This window comes from Watersipora subatra, chromosome 9, assembly GCF_963576615.1.
Source record: "Watersipora subatra chromosome 9, tzWatSuba1.1, whole genome shotgun sequence".
Taxonomy (NCBI): domain Eukaryota; kingdom Metazoa; phylum Bryozoa; class Gymnolaemata; order Cheilostomatida; family Watersiporidae; genus Watersipora; species Watersipora subatra.
Window position 1 is genome coordinate 41,805,699 of NC_088716.1, and position 24,417 is coordinate 41,830,115.

The 24,417-nt window shown below is 42.9% G+C and overlaps 1 protein-coding gene across 4 annotated transcripts in view; it reads left to right on the forward strand.

The window, feature by feature from the left end:
* LOC137403961 (hemicentin-2-like) overlaps positions 1–24,417 on the forward strand; it is a 58,594-nt gene that overhangs the window by 18,996 nt on the left and 15,181 nt on the right. For all 4 annotated transcript variants that reach the window (XM_068090098.1, XM_068090099.1, XM_068090100.1 and 1 more), the window contains exons 20-22: positions 6–121; positions 1,147–1,321; positions 1,801–1,934. In XM_068090098.1, the coding sequence (XP_067946199.1) occupies positions 6–121; positions 1,147–1,321; positions 1,801–1,934 (425 nt within the window). The remainder of the gene's footprint in view (positions 1–5; positions 122–1,146; positions 1,322–1,800; positions 1,935–24,417) is intronic.

Here is a 24,417-nt window from a genome sequence, read left to right on the forward strand (position 1 = left end):
TTTAGAATAATCCGAGAGTCCATGTTAAGTGACAGTGACCAGTATTATTGTGTGGCTGTCAATGAGGCCGGAGAGTCAGGTCCCAGCAATATGATAAACATTACAATCATTCGTAGATCAGGTGGGTTCATTGAATGTTTATCTCTGATACATGTAGAGAATTCGGTTTTGAATTTCACTAAAGAGAGGCCATATAATTGTCTAACTCTTATGAGAGCATCTTGTAATAATCATACCTTTGTTGTAATATAAACATTGTATAACTGCTATGGAGCGTTTAATAAAAGTGACAAATAGCAGTAATTTTTATATTTATAACTTTGTTGGCTATGTGACGTTCTGTCTATATTTGTGAGATGTCCCAATGAAATCGACCCTAACTAGGTGATCATGCTTTTGTATTAGAGAGCATTACTACTTAGTTAACTACAAAGGGCAGGTACTTGAGGTTCTGGTTGCTAGTAATAAGTACTGTTATATGCGCCTAGTGTACCAAAACTGCTGTGAATATATTGTTGCAAGTTAAACATACACAATTATCTATATAACCAAATTATTATTTTTAATTAAGCTGTAACCCATAGCTCATTCCAAATAAGTCAGCACATAAATTACAACCACTTTTAGCTGGGGTATCAATATATGATAAGTTGAACCTGTGAATAAGCAAAAGGCATAACAATCGGGAGTACTAGCTTAATCCCCTTTTCTTAAAGAAGAAATGGTAGAGCTAGAAAGCAAATGTATATATGTCATTTTAGTTAATAAATCAAAACATGTAATTGCCTTTTTGTGGGCGATTTAGTTGGAACAGGTCAATCTTTTGACAAGAATCACCCTGTAGGATGCGTGTTTAAAATTTGTAACATTTTTATAATGTATATTTTTTTGGTTTGAATAAATTGAAAGTACCATTTTTACTGCAAATATGTCACAATTAAAACAATCCTATTGCTCTTACCAGTGAGGATTCCAATGAGCATCAATCTAAAATTAGAGTAGTAAATTTCTACAACAGAAAAACCATTATTTACTCTTTAGGTTAGCGTATTCCACACCGGACAGAGTTATTGGTCTAATGTTGATTGTCTGTTGCCATAAGAAGGTTAACTGGCTGTGGTCTTATTTTTCCAACTATACTTTCAGGTCAAGTGAGAATAGAAAGAAGTCCTCAGCCTAATGCTGCCGGAGGCAAGTACATAGAGGGCACAGAGATTGTACTCACATGCAAGGTTGAAGGACCCCGAGACTCTGATGTCGTGTTTATTGAATGGACAGTTCTTGGCTCTCAAGACAACCGTAGATATCCAGAAACTTTCAAGTAGGTTACACACATATTATGTTATATATTACTCTCAAATATCTGCTGTAAGTAATAATGTACAATATCACATAATGTACTAAGATTGTAGTTTGTTTTGCCAGTTTTTAGCAAGCTCTTAGAATTTTGGAGGTTTTTTAAAAACAAGATGTAAGACGGTAGTTGGATAAGCATACTTCACCATCAACTATATAGAAAGCTAAAAATTAGGTAATGTGTCTTTGATTTGCTGTTTTAGTCAATTAGAAATAATAAGTATTTGATTATATACGTTAATAAAATGCATTTAGGGTTTTTAAAAGGAAGAGTACAGTGTTTATGGGTATGTTAAAATTAGTATTAAACTGTATTTAAAAATGTGTTCGTAAATTCATCTCCTAACGTTATTATCAATAAAAAAATGTGTGAACCACATCAATGTTCAAGTTACTTAGCTAGTACGGTTATGAATTTGAAGATTGTATGCATTTTTTATTCAGGTTGTATGGCAGAAGGGGAGATGCTGGTACATACCAGTGTACAGCTTCGTACTCCGATGGAACAGTTATTGGTCGGGATTCCGTTGTGGTGTCTATCGCTGATAGGCGCTGCCCTGGGCGAGTTTCAATTACTGGTAGGATGTTACTTTCAGTCTATATTTTAGCGATGAAAGTTGCTAACGACTTGTAGGTGACTGACTAAATAGTCAGCAGGATGAAAGAGCCCAAGTATCTGCTAAAGCCCATTTGCTTAGCAGTTTCATCATGTGTGTTTAATTTGGGAGATGTAGCTGCATACTACCCTTCTTATACATGTAAGTCAAAGGGTGATGAGAGAAATCTTCAATTTTTAACAAGTATCAGCTTTTCATTTTGTTCAGTTAGACTAAAACAAAATTTTGGGGTTGCCTTTTGAATCCGTAAAACTGACTCGGAAATAGTTCAAATACATTTATATACACTTACGTGCAGCATTGAAATCTTATCTGTTTGCAAATCATCTTAGAGTTATATAACTATTTACTTTTTATTTAAACATGTTTAAATATAAAAGTTAGTAAAAATGGAACAGAATAAATAACTGTAGATTTTCAAATATGTTATCTTTGAAAGAATTACATGAGTAAAATGCGTTAGACCAAGATTAAGCTATTTATCATGACTCGTTTATCACATATGTCTCAACTGCTGGTGCCCAGGCCTTATTATCACATATGTCTCAACTGCTGGTGCCCAGGCCTTATTATCACATATGTCTCAACTGCTGGTGCCCAGGCCTTATTATCACATGTCATGCAAGTGCCAAGTATTACTGGTACTTTGCCAACAAACATTATGCTTTTTAGCTAAAGCTTTATACAAGCTAATATTATATAGTACTGTCTCATTATAGCTATTAATAATGCTTGTAGCTTTTTACAAAGCTTTTCTATGACCAAACATATAAATACTTGGGTTTTCTGTTATCAAATCAGTTGTCTCTGGAGTGTGCAATAAACCATTCCTCTAATTTAATACTCTATTTAATTGCTTCTGTGCAGAAACATAACAGAAGCTAATTGGCGACAAGGATTTCTCTTTTGAACAGTTACAAAGAGTTTTGTTCAGATTTTATCATTGATAAAATCGATACAAAGAGTTCTAGTTTATTACAAGAGTAACTGTTCAAAATTGCACCACTACAATGGCAGAAGTAGCAGACCTGATCAAGCTAATGCAGAAGCAGCAGGAGGACCAGAGACAGCAGCAAGAGGAGCAGAGAAAGCAGCAAGAAGAGCATAGACAACAGCAGCATGAGGAGTTCAAGCAGCAACAAGAGGAATACAGACGTCAGCAAGATGAAAGAATGGAGGAGAATAAGAAACTGATGGAGCTACTACTACAAAACCTACAACGGAAACAAGAAACAGCTGCAACCGCTGTTCTAGCCTTCCCAGGTTTTGACCCAACAGCAGAGCTACTAACAGATTACATAGACAGATTCAACACATTCATTGCAGCAAATTCTATTCATCAAGACAAGATTGCTGGCACTTTTCTCACCAAACAACAGCCTACACTCTACAAGCAGCTTAGTAATATGGCAGCTCAGCTTTCAACACCCAAGCAGATCAACGACCTCAACATGGATGAAATACTGGAATTTCTCAAAGACCAGTATGACCCTAAGCACTTCATTGTTAGAGAGCGTTACAAGTATTGGAGTGACATGCAGAGGAAACCTGGAGAAACTATTCAAGAGTTAGCTGCCAGAATTCGTCAGGATGCAACTACATGTGCCTTCATAGACATTACAGAACAATTAGATGAGGCTCTCAGAACAAGATTTATCTGCTCTGTAAACAATGAAGCAGTTCTAAAATCTCTCTTCAAGGTCAAGGACAATGAACTCAACTTCAACAAAGCTATACAGGTAGCACAGGAAACAGAAGAAGCAGCTAAAGTTGCCAAAGAGACAGTTTATGGAAACTCGTCTAAAGTCAACAAGGTTGCTCAACAGAAATCAAGATACAAACCAATCCAGAAAAACAACTCTACACCTGACAAGCAGAAGGAAGGAAAGCTATGCTACAGATGTGACCGAACTAACCATACAGCGGATGACTGCAGATTCAAAGCAGCCACCTGCAACTTTTGTTCTAAACAAGGTCACATAGAAAGAGCATGCAAGAAAAAGAAATCATCTGCAGCAGAAAAACCAGTAAAGATGATAGAATGCACATCAACCAAGATGGTGAAACTTGCTGAAAACATCAAACTGGAGGGAGACAACTTCACACTTGAACTGGACACTGGAGCATGTGACAACTTCATCTGTAAATCAATATGGGAGAAGATAGGAAAGCCAAACCTAAAACCTACTACAGTTAACTACAAATCAGCCTCAGGATATCTCATAGAGACGCTTGGCAGATGTGAGCTAACTGCCCAATTGGATGCACAGAAAGAAGTCAGACTACCATTTGTGATTAGTGCTGTACAAGATCTCAACCTACTAGGAAGAACTGCTATACAGCAACTAGGCATCTCTATTGATGACAAGCTACAACAGAACCTTGTATCAACAATCACAGAGAACCAGCCAGATGGGAGGTTACAAATCAAGTGTAAGGAGATGTGCAAAGAATTTCCAGAAATATTCAAAGACGAGCTAGGATGTCTCAAGAACTTTGAACTAGAGATAAACTTCAAACCTTCAACAAAGCCAGTCTTCTGCCGACCCAGACCAGTTCCTATTGCCTTGACAGAAGAGCTCAACCAAGCATACGAAGCAGGTGTAGCTAAAGGCATATGGGAACCAACTCAATTCAACCAGTATGGAACACCAGTTGTACCTGTACGCAAATCTACAACAGGTCAAGCTGCAGGGAAGATCAGAGTATGTGGAGACTACTCCAAGACTATCAATAATCAGCTAGAAACACATAGGAAACCTATCCCACTACCAGAAGATCTAATCAGAAAACTAGGTGGAGGCTATTGCTACACAAAGATTGATTTAGCAGATGCCTACAATCAAATATTGTTGGCACCAGAAAGTCAACGACGACTAGCACTATCAACACACCGAGGAGTACTACTACAGAAGAGGTTGCCCTTTGGCATAAGCTCAGCACCAGGGTATTTTCAAGAAATCATGGAGCAACTGACACAAGACCTCCCAGGAGTAGCAGTATACCTAGATGATATACTAGTGAGTGGAGCCAATGCAGAGAGCCATCTACAAAACTTACGTCGACTTCTTCAAAGATTAGAAGAAAGAGGGCTCAGATGTAGAAAAGACAAGTGCTGTTTTGCTCAACCTACAGTAGAGTATCTGGGACACAAACTCACTTCAAAGGGAATCACTAAAGGAAAGAAGGCAGATGCAGTACAACAGATGCCAGTCCCAACAGACTTAACTCAGCTAAGATCTTTCTTAGGAGCTACACAATTCTACAGCAAGTTCATACCCAATCTGTCACAACTCACAGGACCATTGCACAAACTGACACGCAAAGGAGAGACCTGGAAGTGAGGCACTGAACAAGAAAAGAGCTTCAACAAACTGAAAGATATGCTATCAACTGATAGTGTCTTAGCACACTTCAACCCAGATCTTGACATTGGAATCTCATGTGATGCTTCAGAAGCTGGACTGGGAGCTGTACTATTTCATCGTTATCCTGATGGAAGTGAGAGACCAATAGCCAATGTTTCAAAAACACTGACCAGCACACAGAGGAAATATGGACAAATACAAAAAGAAGCTCTCTCAATCATATTTGCTCTAAAGAAGTATCACCAGTACCTGTATGGTCGACGGTTTATCTTGGTAACTGACCACAGACCTCTTCTCACACTTCTAGGACCTACCAAAGGAGTTCCAGCTCTAGCAGCCAACAGACTAGCAAGATGGGCACTGGTACTAAATCAGTATGACTACACCATAGAATACAGATCTACCCAGCATCATCAAAATGCAGATGTCCTCTCAAGACTGCCAGTTGGACCTGATAAAGAGTTTGATGCAAGAGAAGATGAGGATGATGTTGATACAGTATGCACTATTCACACTATTGGACAACAGCTCAACTCTACAGACTACAATGTTCTAGCAAAGGAGACAAAGAAAGACCCAACACTAGCCACAGTAATGCGCTACACAGCAGAAGGATGGCCTGGTAACAAAGAGATGAAGGAGACTCAGCTGTCACTCTTCCACAAGATCTCAGATTCACTTTCTATCACTGAAGGTTGTCTTCTATATGGCAACAGAGTAGTCATTCCTGTCAAGTTACAACAGGAAGTATTAAAGATCCTTCACCTTGGACACTTTGGAAGGGAAAGAATGAAGAAGCTAGCTCGAACGGCTGTCTATTGGCCTCGCATTGACTCTGAGATAGAGGAGACAAGCCGACAGTGCACTGCCTGTGCTGAACACCAGAAGCTTCCACAGAAGTATCCTATACATCCCTGGATGCTACCTGAGAAGCCATGGAGTCGTCTTCACTTAGATCATGCAGTGAACTTCATGGGCAGCCAATGGCTAGTGATGATAGATGCCTACTCAAAGTATCCATGCATACACAGGACGTCATCTACTTCTACCAGAGCTACCACAGACATCTTAGAGGAGATATTCGCACACTTTGGATACCCTCACACCATAGTCACTGACAATGCTACCAGCTTCACCTCAGGAGAGTTTCAGCAGTGGTGTCAAGAGAGAAGCATTGTTCACCTCACTGGAGCACCCTACCATCCAGCTACAAATGGCGCAGCTGAAAGACTAGTACAATCCTTCAAACAAGCCATGAAGAAATCGTCACTCTCACCTAAATCTGCACTACAACAGTTTCTGATGCACTATAGAAGGACACCACTTCCTACAGGATACTCTCCCAGTCAGCTGCTGAATGGAAGACAGATGAGATGCAAGATTGACACCCTATTGCCATCACCCGCACACATAGCACAGTTTCATCAATCCAGAGAAGTCAACCGATCGGCAGAAAAGACAGTTAGCAAGATACACAGCTACAATCTTGGAGCACCATGCTATGCCTTGTATCATGGACCTAGACGCAACAGACAACCTAGATGGGTTCCAGCCATTGTTACTAAGATATATGGAACTCGTAGTCTCAATGTCAAAGTGGTACCAAAGGGACCTACTTGGAGAAGACATGTTGAACAACTCAGACCAAGATACTCAACAGAAGAAGATCAAGACCCTGGAGATAAACCTGATATAACAGAGGAGACAAAACTGCAACTACCAGCCCCTACAACTGTAACAGAGCAACCTCCGTCTAGAAGAAGACCACGCAACCCTCGTCTACCGGATGGAGATGAGTATAGCAGAGACAAACCCCGAAGGTCTAAGAGAACCAGAAAGAACCTTTAGCTTAGTGAGGAGGTGTCATGCAAGTGCCAAGTATTACTGGTACTTTGCCAACAAACATTATGCTTTTTAGCTAAAGCTTTATACAAGCTAATATTATATAGTACTGTCTCATTATAGCTATTAATAATGCTTGTAGCTTTTTACAAAGCTTTTCTATGACCAAACATATAAATACTTGGGTTTTCTGTTATCAAATCAGTTGTCTCTGGAGTGTGCAATAAACCATTCCTCTAATTTAATACTCTATTTAATTGCTTCTGTGCAGAAACATAACATCACATATGTCTCAACTGCTGGTGCCCAGGCCTTATTATCACATATGTCTCAACTGCTGGTGCCCAGGCCTTATTATCACATATGTCTCAACTGCTGGTGCCCAGGCCTTATTATCACATATGTCTCAACTGCTGGTGCACAGGCCTTATTATCACATATGTCTCAACTGCTGGTGCCCAGGCCTTATTATCACATATGTCTCAACTGCTGGTGCCCAGGCCTTATTATCACATATGTCTCAACTGCTGGTGCCCAGGCCTTATTATCACATATGTCTCAACTGCTGGTGCCCAGGCCTTATTATCACATATGTCTCAACTGCTGGTGCCCAGGCCTTATTATCACATATGTCTCAACTGCTGGTGCCCAGACCTTATTATCACATATGTCTCAACTGCTGGTGCCCAGGCCTTATTATCACATATGTCTCAACTGCTGGTGCCCAGGCCTTATTATCACATATGTCTCAACTGCTGGTGCCCAGGCCTTATTATCACATATGTCTCAACTGCTGGTGCACAGGCCTTATTATCACATATGTCTCAACTGCTGGTGCACAGGCCTTATTATCACATATGTCTCAACTGCTGGTGCCCAGGCCTTATTATCACATATGTCTCAACTGCTGGTGCCCAGGCCTTATTATCACATATGTCTCAACTGCTGGTGCCCAGGCCTTATTATCACATATGTCTCAACTGCTGGTGCACAGGCCTTATTATCACATATGTCTCAACTGCTGGTGCCCAGGCCTTATTATCACATATGTCTCAACTGCTGGTGCACAGGCCTTATTATCACATATGTCTCAACTGCTGGTGCACAGGCCTTATTATCACATATGTCTCAACTGCTGGTGCCCAGGTCTTATTATCACATATGTCTCAACTGCTGGTGCACAGGCCTTATTATCACATATGTCTCAACTGCTGGTGCCCAGGCCTTATTATCACATATGTCTCAACTGCTGGTGCACAGGCCTTATTATCACATATGTCTCAACTGCTGGTGCACAGGCCTTATTATCACATATGTCTCAACTGCTGGTGCCCAGGCCTTATTATCACATATGTCTCAACTGCTGGTGCCCAGGCCTTATTATCACATATGTCTCAACTGCTGGTGCCCAGGCCTTATTATCACATATGTCTCAACTGCTGGTGCACAGGCCTTATTATCACATATGTCTCAACTGCTGGTGCACAGGCCTTATTATCACATATGTCTCAACTGCTGGTGCACAGGCCTTATTATCACATATGTCTCAACTGCTGGTGCACAGGCCTTATTATCACATATGTCTCAACTGCTGGTGCCCAGACCTTATTATCACATATGTCTCAACTGCTGGTGCCCAGGCCTTATTATCACATATGTCTAAACTGCTGGTGCACAGGCCTTATTATCACATATGTCTCAACTGCTGGTGCCCAGACCTTATTATCACATATGTCTCAACTGCTGGTGCCCAGGCCTTATTATCACATATGTCTCAACTGCTGGTGCACAGGCCTTATTATCACATATGTCTCAACTGCTGGTGCACAGGCCTTATTATCACATATGTCTCAACTGCTGGTGCACAGGCCTTATTATCACATATGTCTCAACTGCTGGTGCCCAGGCCTTATTATCACATATGTCTCAACTGCTGGTGCCCAGGCCTTATTATCACATATGTCTCAACTGCTGGTGCCCAGGCCTTATTATCACATATGTCTCAACTGCTGGTGCACAGGCCTTATTATCACATATGTCTCAACTGCTGGTGCCCAGGTCTTATTATCACATATGTCTCAACTGCTGGTGCCCAGACCTTATTATCACATATGTCTCAACTGCTGGTGCACAGGCCTTATTATCACATATGTCTCAACTGCTGGTGCACAGGCCTTATTATCACATATGTCTCAACTGCTGGTGCACAGGCCTTATTATCACATATGTCTCAACTGCTGGTGCACAGGCCTTATTATCACATATGTCTCAACTGCTGGTGCCCAGGTCTTATTATCACATATGTCTCAACTGCTGGTGCCCAGACCTTATTATCACATATGTCTCAACTGCTGGTGCACAGGCCTTATTATCACATATGTCTCAACTGCTGGTGCCCAGGCCTTATTATCACATATGTCTCAACTGCTGGTGCCCAGGCCTTATTATCACATATGTCTCAACTGCTGGTGCCCAGACCTTATTATCACATATGTCTCAACTGCTGGTGCACAGGCCTTATTATCACATATGTCTCAACTGCTGGTGCCCAGGCCTTATTATCACATATGTCTCAACTGCTGGTGCACAGGCCTTATTATCACATATGTCTCAACTGCTGGTGCACAGGCCTTATTATCACATATGTCTCAACTGCTGGTGCCCAGGTCTTATTATCACATATGTCTCAACTGCTGGTGCACAGGCCTTATTATCACATATGTCTCAACTGCTGGTGCCCAGGCCTTATTATCACATATGTCTCAACTGCTGGTGCACAGGCCTTATTATCACATATGTCTCAACTGCTGGTGCACAGGCCTTATTATCACATATGTCTCAACTGCTGGTGCCCAGGCCTTATTATCACATATGTCTCAACTGCTGGTGCACAGGCCTTATTATCACATATGTCTCAACTGCTGGTGCACAGGCCTTATTATCACATATGTCTCAACTGCTGGTGCCCAGGCCTTATTATCACATATGTCTCAACTGCTGGTGCCCAGGCCTTATTATCACATATGTCTCAACTGCTGGTGCCCAGGCCTTATTATCACATATGTCTCAACTGCTGGTGCACAGGCCTTATTATCACATATGTCTCAACTGCTGGTGCCCAGGCCTTATTATCACATATGTCTCAACTGCTGGTGCACAGGCCTTATTATCACATATGTCTCAACTGCTGGTGCACAGGCCTTATTATCACATATGTCTCAACTGCTGGTGCCCAGACCTTATTATCACATATGTCTCAACTGCTGGTGCCCAGGCCTTATTATCACATATGTCTAAACTGCTGGTGCACAGGCCTTATTATCACATATGTCTCAACTGCTGGTGCCCAGACCTTATTATCACATATGTCTCAACTGCTGGTGCCCAGGCCTTATTATCACATATGTCTCAACTGCTGGTGCACAGGCCTTATTATCACATATGTCTCAACTGCTGGTGCACAGGCCTTATTATCACATATGTCTCAACTGCTGGTGCACAGGCCTTATTATCACATATGTCTCAACTGCTGGTGCCCAGGCCTTATTATCACATATGTCTCAACTGCTGGTGCCCAGGCCTTATTATCACATATGTCTCAACTGCTGGTGCCCAGGCCTTATTATCACATATGTCTCAACTGCTGGTGCACAGGCCTTATTATCACATATGTCTCAACTGCTGGTGCCCAGGTCTTATTATCACATATGTCTCAACTGCTGGTGCCCAGACCTTATTATCACATATGTCTCAACTGCTGGTGCACAGGCCTTATTATCACATATGTCTCAACTGCTGGTGCACAGGCCTTATTATCACATATGTCTCAACTGCTGGTGCACAGGCCTTATTATCACATATGTCTCAACTGCTGGTGCACAGGCCTTATTATCACATATGTCTCAACTGCTGGTGCCCAGGTCTTATTATCACATATGTCTCAACTGCTGGTGCCCAGACCTTATTATCACATATGTCTCAACTGCTGGTGCACAGGCCTTATTATCACATATGTCTCAACTGCTGGTGCCCAGGCCTTATTATCACATATGTCTCAACTGCTGGTGCCCAGGCCTTATTATCACATATGTCTCAACTGCTGGTGCCCAGACCTTATTATCACATATGTCTCAACTGCTGGTGCACAGGCCTTATTATCACATATGTCTCAACTGCTGGTGCCCAGGCCTTATTATCACATATGTCTCAACTGCTGGTGCACAGGCCTTATTATCACATATGTCTCAACTGCTGGTGCACAGGCCTTATTATCACATATGTCTCAACTGCTGGTGCACAGGCCTTATTATCACATATGTCTCAACTGCTGGTGCCCAGGCCTTATTATCACATATGTCTCAACTGCTGGTGCCCAGGCCTTATTATCACATATGTCTCAACTGCTGGTGCCCAGGCCTTATTATCACATATGTCTCAACTGCTGGTGCACAGGCCTTATTATCACATATGTCTCAACTGCTGGTGCCCAGGCCTTATTATCACATATGTCTCAACTGCTGGTGCACAGGCCTTATTATCACATATGTCTCAACTGCTGGTGCACAGGCCTTATTATCACATATGTCTCAACTGCTGGTGCCCAGACCTTATTATCACATATGTCTCAACTGCTGGTGCCCAGGCCTTATTATCACATATGTCTAAACTGCTGGTGCACAGGCCTTATTATCACATATGTCTCAACTGCTGGTGCCCAGACCTTATTATCACATATGTCTCAACTGCTGGTGCCCAGGCCTTATTATCACATATGTCTCAACTGCTGGTGCACAGGCCTTATTATCACATATGTCTCAACTGCTGGTGCACAGGCCTTATTATCACATATGTCTCAACTGCTGGTGCACAGGCCTTATTATCACATATGTCTCAACTGCTGGTGCCCAGGCCTTATTATCACATATGTCTCAACTGCTGGTGCCCAGGCCTTATTATCACATATGTCTCAACTGCTGGTGCCCAGGCCTTATTATCACATATGTCTCAACTGCTGGTGCACAGGCCTTATTATCACATATGTCTCAACTGCTGGTGCCCAGGTCTTATTATCACATATGTCTCAACTGCTGGTGCCCAGACCTTATTATCACATATGTCTCAACTGCTGGTGCACAGGCCTTATTATCACATATGTCTCAACTGCTGGTGCACAGGCCTTATTATCACATATGTCTCAACTGCTGGTGCACAGGCCTTATTATCACATATGTCTCAACTGCTGGTGCACAGGCCTTATTATCACATATGTCTCAACTGCTGGTGCCCAGGTCTTATTATCACATATGTCTCAACTGCTGGTGCCCAGACCTTATTATCACATATGTCTCAACTGCTGGTGCACAGGCCTTATTATCACATATGTCTCAACTGCTGGTGCCCAGGCCTTATTATCACATATGTCTCAACTGCTGGTGCCCAGGCCTTATTATCACATATGTCTCAACTGCTGGTGCCCAGACCTTATTATCACATATGTCTCAACTGCTGGTGCACAGGCCTTATTATCACATATGTCTCAACTGCTGGTGCCCAGGCCTTATTATCACATATGTCTCAACTGCTGGTGCACAGGCCTTATTATCACATATGTCTCAACTGCTGGTGCACAGGCCTTATTATCACATATGTCTCAACTGCTGGTGCCCAGGCCTTATTATCACATATGTCTCAACTGCTGGTGCACAGGCCTTATTATCACATATGTCTCAACTGCTGGTGCCCAGGCCTTATTATCACATATGTCTCAACTGCTGGTGCACAGGCCTTATTATCACATATGTCTCAACTGCTGGTGCCCAGGCCTTATTATCACATATGTCTCAACTGCTGGTGCCCAGGCCTTATTATCACATATGTCTCAACTGCTGGTGCACAGGCCTTATTATCACATATGTCTCAACTGCTGGTGCCCAGGCCTTATTATCACATATGTCTCAACTGCTGGTGCCCAGGCCTTATTATCACATATGTCTCAACTGCTGGTGCACAGGCCTTATTATCACATATGTCTCAACTGCTGGTGCCCAGGCCTTATTATCACATATGTCTCAACTGCTGGTGCACAGGCCTTATTATCACATATGTCTCAACTGCTGGTGCCCAGGCCTTATTATCACATATGTCTCAACTGCTGGTGCACAGGCCTTATTATCACATATGTCTCAACTGCTGGTGCACAGGCCTTATTATCACATATGTCTCAACTGCTGGTGCACAGGCCTTATTATCACATATGTCTCAACTGCTGGTGCCCAGACCTTATTATCACATATGTCTCAACTGCTGGTGCCCAGACCTTATTATCACATATGTCTCAACTGCTGGTGCCCAGGCCTTATTATCACATATGTCTCAACTGCTGGTGCACAGGCCTTATTATCACATATGTCTCAACTGCTGGTGCACAGGCCTTATTATCACATATGTCTCAACTGCTGGTGCCCAGGCCTTATTATCACATATGTCTCAACTGCTGGTGCACAGGCCTTATTATCACATATGTCTCAACTGCTGGTGCCCAGGCCTTATTATCACATATGTCTCAACTGCTGGTGCACAGGCCTTATTATCACATATGTCTCAACTGCTGGTGCACAGGCCTTATTATCACATATGTCTCAACTGCTGGTGCCCAGGCCTTATTATCACATATGTCTCAACTGCTGGTGCCCAGGCCTTATTATCACATATGTCTCAACTGCTGGTGCCCAGGCCTTATTATCACATGTCATGCAAGTGCCAAGTATTACTGGTACTTTGCCAACAAACATTATGCTTTTTAGCTAAAGCTTTATACAAGCTAATATTATATAGTACTGTCTCATTATAGCTATTAATAATGCTTGTAGCTTTTTACAAAGCTTTTCTATGACCAAACATATAAATACTTGGGTTTTCTGTTATCAAATCAGTTGTCTCTGGAGTGTGCAATAAACCATTCCTCTAATTTAATACTCTATTTAATTGCTTCTGTGCAGAAACATAACAGAAGCTAATTGGCGACAAGGATTTCTCTTTTGAACAGTTACAAAGAGTTTTGTTCAGATTTTATCATTGATAAAATCGATACAAAGAGTTCTAGTTTATTACAAGAGTAACTGTTCAAAATTGCACCACTACAATGGCAGAAGTAGCAGACCTGATCAAGCTAATGCAGAAGCAGCAGGAGGACCAGAGACAGCAGCAAGAGGAGCAGAGAAAGCAGCAAGAAGAGCATAGACAACAGCAGCATGAGGAGTTCAAGCAGCAACAAGAGGAATACAGACGTCAGCAAGATGAAAGAATGGAGGAGAATAAGAAACTGATGGAGCTACTACTACAAAACCTACAACGGAAACAAGAAACAGCTGCAACCGCTGTTCTAGCCTTCCCAGGTTTTGACCCAACAGCAGAGCTACTAACAGATTACATAGACAGATTCAACACATTCATTGCAGCAAATTCTATTCATCAAGACAAGATTGCTGGCACTTTTCTCACCAAACAACAGCCTACACTCTACAAGCAGCTTAGTAATATGGCAGCTCAGCTTTCAACACCCAAGCAGATCAGAAATACTGGAATTTCTCAAAGACCAGTATGACCCTAAGCGCTTCATTGTTAGAGAGCGTTACAAGTATTGGAGTGACATGCAGAGGAAACCTGGAGAAACTATTCAAGAGTTAGCTGCCAGAATTCGTCAGGATGCAACTACATGTGCCTTCATAGACATTACAGATCCATTAGATGAGGCTCTCAGAACAAGATTTATCTGCTCTGTAAACAATGAAGCAGTTCTAAAATCTCTCTTCAAGGTCAAGGACAATGAACTCAACTTCAACAAAGCTATACAGGTAGCACAGGAAACAGAAGAAGCAGCTAAAGTTGCCAAAGAGACAGTTTATGGAAACTCGTCTAAAGTCAACAAGGTTGCTCAACAGAAATCAAGATACAAACCAATCCAGAAAAACAACTCTACACCTGACAAGCAGAAGGAAGGAAAGCTATGCTAAGATGTGACTGAACTAACCATACAGCGGATGACTGCAGATTCAAAGCAGCCACCTGCAACTTTTGTTCTAAACAAGGTCACATAGAAAGAGCATGCAAGAAAAAGAAATCATCTGCAGCAGAAAAACCAGTAAAGATGATAAAATGCACATCAACCAAGATGGTGAAACTTGCTGAAAACATCAAACTGGAGGGAGACAACTTCACACTTGAACTGGACACTGGAGCATGTGACAACTTCATCTGTAAATCAATATGGGAGAAGATAGGAAAGCCAAACCTAAAATCTACTACAGTTAACTACAAATCAGCCTCAGGACATCTCATAGAGACGCTTGGCAGATGTGAGCTAACTGCCCAATTGGATGCACAGAAAGAAGTCAGACTACCATTTGTGATTAGTGCTGTACAAGATCTCAACCTACTAGGAAGAACTGCTATACAGCAACTAGGCATCTCTATTGATGACAAGCTACAACAGAACCTTGTATCAACAATCACAGAGAACCAGCCAGATGGGAGGTTACAAATCAAGTGTAAGGAGATGTGCAAAGAATTTCCAGAAATATTCAAAGACGAGCTAGGATGTCTCAAGAACTTTGAACTAGAGATAAACTTCAAACCTTCAACAAAGCCAGTCTTCTGCCGACCCAGACCAGTTCCTATTGCCTTGACAGAAGAGCTCAACCAAGCATACGAAGCAGGTGTAGCTAAAGGCATATGGGAACCAACTCAATTCAACCAGTATGGAACACCAGTTGTACCTGTACGCAAATCTACAACAGGTCAAGCTGCAGGGAAGATCAGAGTATGTGGAGACTACTCCAAGACTATCAATAATCAGCTAGAAACACATAGGAAACCTATCCCACTACCAGAAGATCTAATCAGAAAACTAGGTGGAGGCTATTGCTACACAAAGATTGATTTAGCAGATGCCTACAATCAAATATTGTTGGCACCAGGAAGTCAACGACGACTAGCACTATCAACACACCGAGGAGTACTACTACAGAAGAGGTTGCCCTTTGGCATAAGCTCAGCACCAGGGTATTTTCAAGAAATCATGGAGCAACTGACACAAGACCTCCCAGGAGTAGCAGTATACCTAGATGATATACTAGTGAGTGGAGCCAATGCAGAGAGCCATCTACAAAACTTGCGTCGACTTCTTCAAAGATTAGAAGAAAGAGGGCTCAGATGTAGAAAAGACAAGTGCTGTTTTGCTCAACCTACAGTAGAGTATCTGGGACACAAACTCACTTCAAAGGGAATCACTAAAGGAAAGAAGGCAGATGCAGTACAACAGATGCCAGTCCCAACAGACTTAACTCAGCTAAGATCTTTCTTAGGAGCTACACAATTCTACAGCAAGTTCATACCCAATCTGTCACAACTCACAGGACCATTGCACAAACTGACACGCAAAGGAGAGACCTGGAAGTGGGGCACTGAACAAGAAAAGAGCTTCAACAAACTGAAAGATATGCTATCAACTGATAGTGTCTTAGCACACTTCAACCCAGATCTTGACATTGGAATCTCATGTGATGCTTCAGAAGCTGGACTGGGAGCTGTACTATTTCATCGTTATCCTGATGGAAGTGAGAGACCAATAGCCAATGTTTCAAAAACACTGACCAGCACACAGAGGAAATATGGACAAATACAAAAAGAAGCTCTCTCAATCATATTTGCTCTAAAGAAGTATCACCAGTACCTGTATGGTCGACGGTTTATCTTGGTAACTGACCACAGACCTCTTCTCACACTTCTAGGACCTACCAAAGGAGTTCCAGCTCTAGCAGCCAACAGACTAGCAAGATGGGCACTGGTACTAAATCAGTATGACTACACCATAGAATACAGATCTACCCAGCATCATCAAAATGCAGATGTCCTCTCAAGACTGCCAGTTGGACCTGATAAAGAGTTTGATGCAAGAGAAGATGAGGATGATGTTGATACAATATGCACTATTCACACTATTGGACAACAGCTCAACTCTACAGACTACAATGTTCTAGCAAAGGAGACAAAGAAAGACCCAACACTAGCCACAGTAATGCGCTACACAGCAGAAGGATGGCCTGGTAACAAAGAGATGAAGGAGACTCAGCTGTCACTCTTCCACAAGATCTCAGATTCACTTTCTATCACTGAAGGTTGTCTTCTATATGGCAACAGAGTAGTCATTCCTGTCAAGTTACAACAGGAAGTATTAAAGATCCTTCACCTTGGACACTTTGGAAGAGAAAGAATGAAGAAGCTAGCTCGAACGGCTGTCTATTGGCCTCGCATTGACTCTGAGATAGAGGAGACAAGCCGACAGTGCACTGCCTGTGCTGAACACCAGAAGCTTCCACAGAAGTATCCTATACATCCCTGGATGCTACCTGAGAAGCCATGGAGTCGTCTTCACTTAGATCATGCAGTGAACTTCATGGGCAGCCAATGGCTAGTGATGATAGATGCCTACTCAAAGTATCCATGCATACACAGGACGTCATCTACTTCTACCAGAGCTACCACAGACATCTTAGAGGAGATATTCGCACACTTTGGATTCCCTCACACCATAGTCACTGACAATGCTACCAGCTTCACCTCAGGCGAGTTTCAGCAGTGGTGTCAAGAGAGAAGCATTGTTCACCTCACTGGAGCACCCTACCATCCAGCTACAAATGGCGCAGCTGAAAGACTAGTACAATCCTTCAAACAAGCCATGAAGAAATCGTCACTCTCACCTAAATCTGCACTACAACAGTTCCTGATGCACTATAGAAGGACACCACTTCCTACAGGATACTCTCCCAGTCAGCTGCTGAATGGAAGACAGATGAGATGCAAGATTGACACCCTATTGCCATCACCCGCACACATAGCACAGTTTCATCAATCCAGAGAAGTCAACCGATCGGCAGAAAAGACAGTTAGCAAGATACACAGCTACAATCTTGGAGCACCATGCTATGCCTTGTATCATGGACCTAGACGCAACAGACAACCTAGATGGGTTCCAGCCATTGTTACTAAGATATATGGAACTCGTAGTCTCAATGTCAAAGTGGTACCAAAGGGACCTACTTGGAGAAGACATGTTGAACAACTCAGACCAAGATACTCAACAGAAGAAGATCAAGACCCTGGAGATAAACCTGATATAACAGAGGAGACAAAACTGCAACTACCAGCCCCTACAACTGTAACAGAGCAACCTCCGTCTAGAAGAAGACCACGCAACCCTCGTCTACCGGATGGAGATGAGTATAGCAGAGACAAACCCCGAAGGTCTGAGAGAACCAGAAAGAACCTTTAGCTTAGTGAGGAGGTGTCATGCAAGTGCCAAGTATTACTGGTACTTTGCCAACAAACATTATGCCTTTTAGCTAAAGCTTTATACAAGCTAATATTATATAGTACTGTCTCATTATAGCTATTAATAATGCTTGTAGCTTTTTACAAAGCTTTTCTATGACCAAACATATAAATACTTGGGTTTTCTGTTATCAAATCAGTTGTCTCTGGAGTGTGCAATAAACCATTCCTCTAATTTAATACTCTATTTAATTGCTTCTGTGCAGAAACATAACATCACATATGTCTCAACTGCTGGTGCCCAGGCCTTATTATCACATATGTCTCAACTGCTGGTGCACAGGCCTTATTATCACATATGTCTCAACTGCTGGTGCACAGGCCTTATTATCACATATGTCTCAACTGCTGGTGCACAGGCCTTATTATCACATATGTCTCAACTGCTGGTGCCCAGGCCTTATTATCACATATGTCTCAACTGCTGGTGCACAGGCCTTATTATCACATATGTCTCAACTGCTGGTGCACAGGCCTTATTATCACATATGTCTCAACTGCTGGTGCACAGGCCTTATTATCACATATGTCTCAACTGCTGGTGCCCAGACCTTATTATCACATATGTCTCAACTGCTGGTGCCCAGGCCTTATTATCACATATGTCTAAACTGCTGGTGCACAGGCCTTATTATCACATATGTCTCAACTGCTGGTGCACAGACCTTATTATCACATATGTCTCAACTGCTGGTGCACAGGCCTTATTATCACATATGTCTCAACTGCTGGTGCACAGACCTTATTATCACATATGTCTCAACTGCTGGTGCACAGGCCTTATTATCACATATGTCTCAACTGCTGGTGCCCAGGTCTTATTATCACATATGTCTCAACTGCTGGTGCCCAGGCCTTATTATCACATATGTCTCAACTGCTGGTGCCCAGGCCTTATTATCACATATGTCTCAACTGCTGGTGCACAGGCCTTATTATCACATATGTCTCAACTGCTGGTGCCCAGGCCTTATTATCACATATGTCTCAACTGCTGGTGCACAGGCCTTATTATCACATATGTCTCAACTGCTGGTGCACAGGCCTTATTATCACATATGTCTCAACTGCTGGTGCACAGGCCTTATTATCACATATGTCTCAACTGCTGGTGCACAGGCCTTATTATCACATATGTCTCAACTGCTGGTGCACAGGCCTTATTATCACATATGTCTCAACTGCTGGTGCACAGGCCTTATTATCACATATGTCTCAACTGCTGGTGCCCAGGCCTTATTATCACATATGTCTCAACTGCTGGTGCACAGGCCTTATTATCACATATGTCTCAACTGCTGGTGCACAGGCCTTATTATCACATATGTCTCAACTGCTGGTGCACAGGCCTTATTATCACATATGTCTCAACTGCTGGTGCCCAGGCCTTATTATCACATATGTCTCAACTGCTGGTGCACAGGCCTTATTATCACATATGTCTCAACTGCTGGTGCACAGGCCTTATTATCACATATGTCTCAACTGCTGGTGCACAGGCCTTATTATCACATATGTCTCAACTGCTGGTGCCCAGGCCTTATTATCACATATGTCTCAACTGCTGGTGCACAGGCCTTATTATCACATATGTCTCAACTGCTGGTGCACAGGCCTTATTATCACATATGTCTCAACTGCTGGTGCCCAGGCCTTATTATCACATATGTCTCAACTGCTGGTGCCCAGGCCTTATTATCACATATGTCTCAACTGCTGGTGCCCAGGCCTTATTATCACATATGTCTCAACTGCTGGTGCACAGGCCTTATTATCACATATGTCTCAACTGCTGGTGCACAGGCCTTATTATCACATATGTCTCAACTGCTGGTGCACAGGCCTTATTATCACATATGTCTCAACTGCTGGTGCACAGGCCTTATTATCACATATGTCTCAACTGCTGGTGCCCAGGCCTTATTATCACATATGTCTCAACTGCTGGTGCACAGGCCTTATTATCACATATGTCTCAACTGCTGGTGCACAGGCCTTATTATCACATATGTCTCAACTGCTGGTGCACAGGCCTTATTATCACATATGTCTCAACTGCTGGTGCCCAGACCTTATTATCACATATGTCTCAACTGCTGGTGCCCAGGCCTTATTATCACATATGTCTAAACTGCTGGTGCACAGGCCTTATTATCACATATGTCTCAACTGCTGGTGCACAGACCTTATTATCACATATGTCTCAACTGCTGGTGCACAGGCCTTATTATCACATATGTCTCAACTGCTGGTGCACAGACCTTATTATCACATATGTCTCAACTGCTGGTGCACAGGCCTTATTATCACATATGTCTCAACTGCTGGTGCCCAGGTCTTATTATCACATATGTCTCAACTGCTGGTGCACAGGCCTTATTATCACATATGTCTCAACTGCTGGTGCACAGGCCTTATTATCACATATGTCTCAACTGCTGGTGCACAGGCCTTATTATCACATATGTCTCAACTGCTGGTGCACAGGCCTTATTATCACATATGTCTCAACTGCTGGTGCCCAGGCCTTATTATCACATATGTCTCAACTGCTGGTGCACAGGCCTTATTATCACATATGTCTCAACTGCTGGTGCACAGGCCTTATTATCACATATGTCTCAACTGCTGGTGCACAGGCCTTATTATCACATATGTCTCAACTGCTGGTGCCCAGACCTTATTATCACATATGTCTCAACTGCTGGTGCCCAGGCCTTATTATCACATATGTCTAAACTGCTGGTGCACAGGCCTTATTATCACATATGTCTCAACTGCTGGTGCACAGACCTTATTATCACATATGTCTCAACTGCTGGTGCACAGGCCTTATTATCACATATGTCTCAACTGCTGGTGCACAGACCTTATTATCACATATGTCTCAACTGCTGGTGCACAGGCCTTATTATCACATATGTCTCAACTGCTGGTGCCCAGGTCTTATTATCACATATGTCTCAACTGCTGGTGCCCAGGCCTTATTATCACATATGTCTCAACTGCTGGTGCCCAGGCCTTATTATCACATATGTCTCAACTGCTGGTGCACAGGCCTTATTATCACATATGTCTCAACTGCTGGTGCCCAGGCCTTATTATCACATATGTCTCAACTGCTGGTGCACAGGCCTTATTATCACATATGTCTCAACTGCTGGTGCACAGGCCTTATTATCACATATGTCTCAACTGCTGGTGCACAGGCCTTATTATCACATATGTCTCAACTGCTGGTGCACAGGCCTTATTATCACATATGTCTCAACTGCTGGTGCACAGGCCTTATTATCACATATGTCTCAACTGCTGGTGCACAGGCCTTATTATCACATATGTCTCAACTGCTGGTGCCCAGGCCTTATTATCACATATGTCTCAACTGCTGGTGCACAGGCCTTATTATCACATATGTCTCAACTGCTGGTGCACAGGCCTTATTATCACATATGTCTCAACTGCTGGTGCACAGGCCTTATTATCACATATGTCTCAACTGCTGGTGCCCAGGCCTTATTATCACATATGTCTCAACTGCTGGTGCACAGGCCTTATTATCACATATGTCTCAACTGCTGGTGCACAGGCCTTATTATCACATATGTCTCAACTGCTGGTGCACAGGCCTTATTATCACATATGTCTCAACTGCTGGTGCCCAGGCCTTATTATCACATATGTCTCAACTGCTGGTGCACAGGCCTTATTATCACATATGTCTCAACTGCTGGTGCCCAGGCCTTATTATCACATATGTCTCAACTGCTGGTGCACAGGCCTTATTATCACATATGTCTCAACTGCTGGTGCACAGGCCTTATTATCACATATGTCTCAACTGCTGGTGCACAGGCCTTATTATCACATATGTCTCAACTGCTGGTGCCCAGGCCTTATTATCACATATGTCTCAACTGCTGGTGCCCAGGCCTTATTATCACATATGTCTCAACTGCTGGTGCACAGGCCTTATTATCACATATGTCTCAACTGCTGGTGCCCAGGCCTTATTATCACATATGTCTCAACTGCTGGTGCACAGGCCTTATTATCACATATGTCTCAACTGCTGGTGCCCAGGCCTTATTATCACATATGTCTCAACTGCTGGTGCCCAGGTCTTATTATCACATATGTCTCAACTGCTGGTGCCCAGGCCTTATTATCACATATGTCTCAACTGCTGGTGCCCAGGCCTTATTATCACATATGTCTCAACTGCTGGTGCCCAGGCCTTATTATCACATATGTCTCAACTGCTGGTGCCCAGGCCTTATTATCACATATGTCTCAACTGCTGGTGCCCAGGCCTTATTATCACATATGTCTCAACTGCTGGTGCCCAGGCCTTATTATCACATATGTCTCAACTGCTGGTGCCCAGGCCTTATTATCACATATGTCTCAACTGCTGGTGCCCAGGCCTTATTATCACATATGTCTCAACTGCTGGTGCACAGGCCTTATTATCACATATGTCTCAACTGCTGGTGCACAGGCCTTATTATCACATATGTCTCAACTGCTGGTGCACAGGCCTTATTATCACATATGTCTCAACTGCTGGTGCACAGGCCTTATTATCACATATGTCTCAACTGCTGGTGCCCAGGCCTTATTATCACATATGTCTCAACTGCTGGTGCACAGGCCTTATTATCACATATGTCTCAACTGCTGGTGCCCAGGCCTTATTATCACATATGTCTCAACTGCTGGTGCCCAGGCCTTATTATCACATATGTCTCAACTGCTGGTGCACAGGCCTTACTATCACATATGTCTCAACTGCTGGTGCCCAGGCCTTATTATCACATATGTCTCAACTGCTGGTGCCCAGGCCTTATTATCACATATGTCTCAACTGCTGGTGCACAGGCCTTATTATCACATATGTCTCAACTGCTGGTGCCCAGGCCTTATTATCACATGTGTTTCAACTGCTGGTGCCCAGGCCTTATTATCACATATGTCTCAACTGCTGGTGCACAGGCCTTATTATCACATATGTCTCAACTGCTGGTGCACAGGCCTTATTATCACATATGTCTCAACTGCTGGTGCCCAGGCCTTATTATCACATGTGTTTCAACTGCTGGTGCCCAGGCCTTATTATCACATATGTCTCAACTGCTGGTGCACAGGCCTTATTATCACATATGTCTCAACTGCTGGTGCACAAGCCTTATTATCACATATGTCTCAACTGCTGGTGCCCAGGCCTTATTATCACATATGTCTCAACTGCTGGTGCACAGACCTTATTATCACATATGTCTCAACTGCTGGTGCCCAGACCTTATTATCACATATGTCTCAACTGCTGGTGCCCAGGCCTTATTATCACATATGTCTCAACTGCTGGTGCACAGGCCTTATTATCACATATGTCTCAACTGCTGGTGCCCAGGCCTTATTATCACATATGTCTCAACTGCTGGTGCACAGACCTTATTATCACATATGTCTCAACTGCTGGTGCCCAGGCCTTATTATCACATATGTCTCAACTGCTGGTGCCCAGACCTTATTATCACATATGTCTCAACTGCTGGTGCCCAGGCCTTATTATCACATATGTCTAAACTGCTGGTGCACAGGCCTTATTATCACATATGTCTCAACTGCTGGTGCACAGGCCTTATTATCACATATGTCTCAACTGCTGGTGCACAGGCCTTATTATCACATATGTCTCAACTGCTGGTGCACAGGCCTTATTATCACATATGTCTCAACTGCTGGTGCACAGGCCTTATTATCACATATGTCTCAACTGCTGGTGCACAGGCCTTATTATCACATATGTCTCAACTGCTGGTGCCCAGACCTTTAAATGCCTT